Source organism: Natrix helvetica (genome assembly GCF_964273705.1).
Source record: "Natrix helvetica genome assembly, chromosome: 1".
Classification (NCBI taxonomy): Eukaryota; Metazoa; Chordata; class Lepidosauria; order Squamata; family Natricidae; genus Natrix; species Natrix helvetica.
Genome location: NC_138548.1, coordinates 121,562,689 through 121,568,688, shown reverse-complemented (window position 1 = coordinate 121,568,688; position 6,000 = coordinate 121,562,689). Strand labels below are relative to the sequence as shown.

General features: G+C 42.3%; 1 protein-coding gene across 8 annotated transcripts in view; it reads right to left on the bottom strand.

Annotated features, from left to right (window-relative positions):
* Window positions 1–3,208: 3,208 nt before the first annotated feature.
* PITPNM1 (phosphatidylinositol transfer protein membrane associated 1) overlaps window positions 3,209–6,000 on the bottom strand; it is a 30,668-nt gene continuing 27,876 nt past the window's right edge. For 7 of the 8 annotated variants that reach the window (XM_081936229.1, XM_081936228.1, XM_081936227.1 and 4 more), the window contains 3 exons: window positions 5,087–5,270; window positions 4,451–4,579; window positions 3,209–4,260 (listed from right to left, as the gene is read on the bottom strand). In XM_081936229.1, coding sequence (XP_081792355.1) covers window positions 4,006–4,260; window positions 4,451–4,579; window positions 5,087–5,270 — 568 coding nt within the window. In that variant the 3' untranslated portion in view covers window positions 3,209–4,005. Of the gene's footprint in view, window positions 4,261–4,450; window positions 4,580–5,086; window positions 5,271–6,000 lie in introns of those variants that run through there. The other variant, XR_014173869.1, reaches the window with a different exon arrangement.

Here is a 6,000-nt window from a genome sequence, read left to right as displayed (position 1 = left end):
CACTGGGGAGAGTATTTCACCTGATTTGTCACTGGTGTTGTTGAAATCTTGGGCGATCAGTGAAACTTTGAAAGTCCCACGTAAGCAAATTTCGCTGTAGGACAGCTCACTTGGCTCAACTAGTTGGCTCAACAAGTCCATTTCTACCTTAAAAAAAAAGAGAGGCAGAGGACTGCCTCTGAATATTAATGATGACTGCTACATATTAAATCCCATGTGTAATAGAAACATAATTTCAGACAACCTTGGTGTCCTGATCCTCTTGTTGCTTCTTTTTGTCATCGCTTTCACTTCTCCTTTGTGTAAATAAAATAATCAGGAGAAGCTGTATTCTGAACCAAAATGACAAAAAATACAGGTGACAGACAGGGAGAAAGGAACTGAGAACATGCAAAATCACACTGGCCACCCATATGATAACAGAGCTAGTTAGTCGAACTCTGGGTTTCTTAGATTTCTATCCCCCTTTTTACTCATGGCAGCTAGTAATTTTAATAGAGAATACAAGGTTTAATAATTAAATCGAATATATTAAAATTAGTAAAGATACACATTTGCCAATAACTGAGTGGTGTTTATAATCTCTAAATCTATAGAAATTCAGACCAAATGCATTCTGTAGCCTGTCACGGAAAGTATAAGACATATTGTCCCAAAAGTGCCTTTTAACAAAAAGGCAACTGGACTTTTTATTTTTGGACGTTTCATTTTTCATCCAAGAAACTTCTTCAGTTCAGAACTGAAGACGATTCTTGGATGAAAAGTGAAATGTTTTCAAAGAAACCTCCCCTCCCCCCCAAGAAATCCAGGTTCCCTTTTGGAAAAAAGCACCTTTGGGACAACCGTGACCTGAATGATTGCAAATCTCCCTAGAAATATAGGGCATCTTCTATGCCGTTTTATACTGACACCTGCCCTCAGCTAATAAACTGACCACACTTCAGAGATTATTTGTGGAAAAGAATATTCTGCTAAAAGATTAGATGTTCTCTCTTTCCATGCCCCAAGACTGCAAGTTTGTCTTTTAAGTAATGTTTCAACTGCATTCTTCTCTTCATGGTAACAAAATTCATATACAGGGTGAATGCAAATTATAAGGCTGGAATCCATCATCCTGGCTGCCTTTTATCCACTGCCTCCTTGATCAAACTGCACATCTCAGTGACTCTACCAGAAATCCACTTAACCCACTACATAGTACAATTAAGCATCTTTATGCCAAATTTAATACATACTTTTAATGGGAAAGAGTTTTAAAGATTTAAAATAAAATAGTGAATATGGCTGGTGCAGAAGCCTGGCTCCTCTCTTCGGTCAGCTCTTTTTATTACCTTCTTTAGCAGAAATAACAGCTTCCAGAAATTTTCTATAGCCGCCTGAGCTAATTTAGTTTACTTGGGAAAAATTGGAAATGGCTCTTCTGAGATTCCGGAGAATGATGAACCTGCCCGTCCTTTCCCAGAGACAGAGAACATAGGATTGATTTCAGAGACAATTACTGTGACGAAAGTAGGATAGCTGCTTAATCTCCAAAAATGTCAGGATGGAATGAACTTTTGCTGGTTCTAGTATTAGCTCAAGCTCTAGAAATAGATTAGTAGTGCAGCAAATGTTGTGATGAGAACTTATCCCTAATTTTACCTTCCAATAAGGGGGTCATCTAGTTGCAAATCATGGTTTATGGCTTGAATCATGGCTTCTTGGCTTTAATTTCTGAGGTTTGGTTTTTTTTTAAAATGTTCTGAAAGTTGTGCCAACAAAGCTATTTGAGCTCTGGAAGATCATATCATGCAATGCTGCAGAGACTCAGAGCCCAATTGGTAGAATCTCGGAAACCACAATGAGGAACTGACAGGCAGGCAGTGAAGTAGAAAAGGTGAGTCATAGTGTCCCCTTCCCCCCAAAAAAATGTTTTACATTTTATTTCATCGGGACTGGCTACACATTTTCTTCCTGGTTAACTTATACAACAGGCCTTTACCTGAGAATTGGTACAGAATGCCAGGGAAAAGCATATAGAGGTATAGTGGGTCCAAGCAGCATGTCAAAAAGCAAACAACACAAGCTAAAGTTGACTGTTTCAAAGGGGGAAACAATTAACCTTGCTTGAAACTGAAACGAATTAAAATGAATCTCATAATGAATGAACAGAGAAATTATTTCAGATTGTACTAAAATTGAGAATTCTTTATATGAAACCTCATGGCACGCTTTCCTAACATTGAAGCAGAAGTTAGAATATGAGGAAGCAAACCAAACACATAGAAACAAAGGCCATATGTTGCCAGACATTCTGCCAAGAAATGTTATGTTTATTGTTGAATGTGCTGACAGTCAATATTGCATTATTGATCCATGCATATTTTATACATGGATTTTATGTGTCATGATACAGTACTTTATGTGCATGAATGTGTGTACTGGCAACTGCATCTACTTCAGTTAGCATTCATCCCATCTTACCTAAATTCATTGGTTGAGATTTTTTGGAGTTTCTCATTTAATTTCTACGAATTTATGTCTCAGCTTCCTTTAAAAAAAAGGGGGGGGGGATATATTTTACACTTTGCTAATAATTTTCCCCAATACAGCTTTTGCAATACCACAACAATCATCCATTTGCTATATGTTTGTATATTTCATTGGAAAATTGGGACTTCACTACTTAAACCTATCTTTTTTTTCTTCTTCATATTCCAGTTGGGGAACTGGAAAACAGATCATAGATAAGCACTTTTCCACCACACCCAGTTCAGCAGCTATCAGGTTGGGCACAGTTTAAATATGCTTTGATAGAGAAAAGTCCCTCCTTTTCTCAGTATGCATGGGGAGGCTGGGAATGATTGTTACCTTTCCCATTTCAGTGGAGAACGAAAGAGAAGTGAAAGTGAGTTCCTCCTTAAATTCCAACCTTTTGCTATTGCTTTAATGTTTTACACACAAACACACACACACACACACACACACACACACACACACACGTAGATCAGTGGGGCAGAATTTAGTTTCCTATTTTGGAGCATTCATCTCTACCTAAAATAATGTTGAACTAGAAATCCCAACTGCTTCAAGACATTTACAATGTTTAATACTTAAATTTTATTGTTTTGTGAACACATTGAAAGAACGCAAAACTCCCATAAGTCCTCCAAAGCAGGGTTCTTCTTTCTGCGCCTCTACTTCCCAGCTATTTGGATACTGTGAAGCAAATCCCCCCCGCCCGCCCACCCCAAATGTCCAGAAAGGAAGTACAGATTCATCCTTAAACCTGACACTCCTGTGCTCTCATTCCGGACACAATACATGCACAGAAAGGCAGTATCATGCAGATAATCCAATGACCAACAAGGTATAGGCAAGATGAGGTAGAGGCTGGAGCAAGGCGCTCAGCCTCGGAAGTGAAATGGCCATGCTGGAATCCATATATGGAGATATATAGATATATAGATATAGGCATTTTTTTTCTGAACCATCCACCCTACCTTAAACTGGACAGGGTTGTGGGAAGACTTGAGAAATTATGGGGGCCACTGCCTCACCTATGAACAGGCTGGGAGAATGGGCATAACCCAGTCTTAACAGGCCTCACATTCTGGAAAAAAAGGAATTCACGAACAACATAGCACGGTTTAAATAAGGGGAGAATGGATTCCCATTGCGCCCTTCCCCTCCACCCATCCCTAGGGGGCATGAGTTCAGGAACACTGGCTGCATTGTAGGTCAGTGAAGACCACAAACAGAAGCCAAGAACCAGGACCAATGGGAATGGAAAACTCTTTGGGATTGTACAGAAGCTCTCTCCTCCTCGTCCTAGCGGCACTGTCTGCCAGCTTCTGGCCTCGACAAGGCAGAGCCTCTCTCTCTCTCTCTCCCTCTCTCTCTCTCCCCCTCTCTCTATCTGCATGGTGTTTTTAGCTTCTTTCTCTCCCATCTGTGGCCTCTACAGGCCCAATCAGAGCATCAGCTGCTGCAAGTAAGAAAATGCAGAGACTTTCCCTCTTGGGTTTACTCCTCACTCTCCAGCTTCAGACTGACACTCCGGATTTTGGCTCGGGGCTGGGCACTTCCGGTTCCCTCTCGTTCCACCTGGCTCTGTCCCCGGGAGCGCAACAGCTGGCTCTGCTTGCGCAGGAAGTCGACAGGAGCGGGGCAGCCATAACTGCCTTTGCCCAAAGTGGGCCTTGTGGTTCCCTTCGGTGAGTGGGCGAGGGATGCCGCTTCCAGCTGGGCTAGATGGGCAACATAGCCATCTGAAAGGAACTGCAAGGGGAAAAGATTAAGGCAATTAATGCCTGCTTTTACCCGGCCCACCCATTTCTGAATGAGCCACAGCCTCTGCGCGAGGGGCGGGGGGGGGGGGGGGGGGCAGAAGCGCTTATCAAAATGTGGCACTTGCACATTTCAGTCCCTCTGTTAGTTGGGAAGGGCAGTAGCTGAGCCAACTCCATACCTGGCATTGGTTTTGCAGTTTTTTCACAGCCCGACCCACAATGTAGATCTGGGATGAAGGGATCCCTAAAGAGGTATAAACTGAGATGTCCTTGGTGGAACCATATGCAGCTACAATAGTGACCTCTGCCTACAAGAAATAAACAAAGACATTTTAGAATTAACGTTAGGCCCTTCCTATTCAAGCAAATATACAAGTGCAATAATAATTAAAATACAGAAAGTACCAAGTCCATAAATTAAAATGAATATTGACACTAATTAGCCACTCAAGACCTGGTGAAATTAATGCACTGTTACACACACGTTACACTTTACACTTAACACGCTTCAGATCTATTATGAACCAACCCACCTCCAGAGTTACACAGCCTGACTTGGCAGCAATGTGAGAAAAGTCTCCCTCCCATGTGCCACCCAGATAAGCAACGCCATGAGGCCTCTCCCGCAGAGTGTTACATAGCAAAACCAGGGAAAGATGTCCCTCTGAGAGTTGGGCTCTACTATGCCACCTCAGCACCATTGTTCACTAACTTCCCCTTCTCCAGCTTTTTCCACAAGCCCCCTCAGTTACACCACAGTAGACTCTCCATTGTATGCCTCTCCTGGTAGTGCAAGAACACAAGCGGCTACCTACCTCTTGCTGAAGGCCCTGTAGAAAGGCAGCTTTCTGGCGCAGAGGGTCATGCGTGAGGCCATCACAGAAAGAGACAATGCCATGTGGGAAATTATGCTGGGTAAGCCAAGCCACCACTCTGTGCTTCTGCATGTCTGGACGCCCTGTCACGTAGATGATCATGAAACCAGAATCTTGCCAATGCCTGTAAAAGCAGAGGGAAAGATAAATTATCTCTGGAAAACAAACTGAAAACCTATTGTTCTCCAAATATTTCAGGATACTTCTCCTTAGCACGGTCAACCCTAGCCACTCCCATAACCCTAGCAAAGGGTTTATAACATCTAAATTGCCTGCCCCTGTCTAGAGTATGAAGATAGAACTAATTATGACAAAGCTTAACAAAAGGTCATGCTGTGTTTATAACATTTTTGCATCTTAGTTCCTTAAAGAACGTCCTGTTGAGTGACCAGACCAAGGGTCCATCAATGCATGTTCAAAGAATACTGGTGAGACGGATGATAAATATCTATTGCCTCTGGAAAAGTCATAAAGGGTCAGAGAGGGAACAGTTATCACTAGAACCTTCCTTCATGCTCCACTGACACTGAACAACAGAAGTTACTGTGAGGTGAAGAGTTACTGAGTGGCCCATCTTCCTCCCACTGTGAGTCTGCACAAATCCCCTCCATGGCCATTGCCCATATCTTATAGCAAGCATGGGCAACTACAGGTACAGTTCTCAACTCACAACCCCAACTGAGCCCCAAATTTCTGTTGCTACCATAAACGACAGTTGTTGAGTTTTGGTCCATTTTATGACTTTTCTTGACACTGTTGTTAAATGAATCACTGCAATTGTTAACTGAATCTGGCTTCCCCATTGACTGTGCTTGTCAAAACGTGACTCCGGGACACTGCAACTATCATAAATA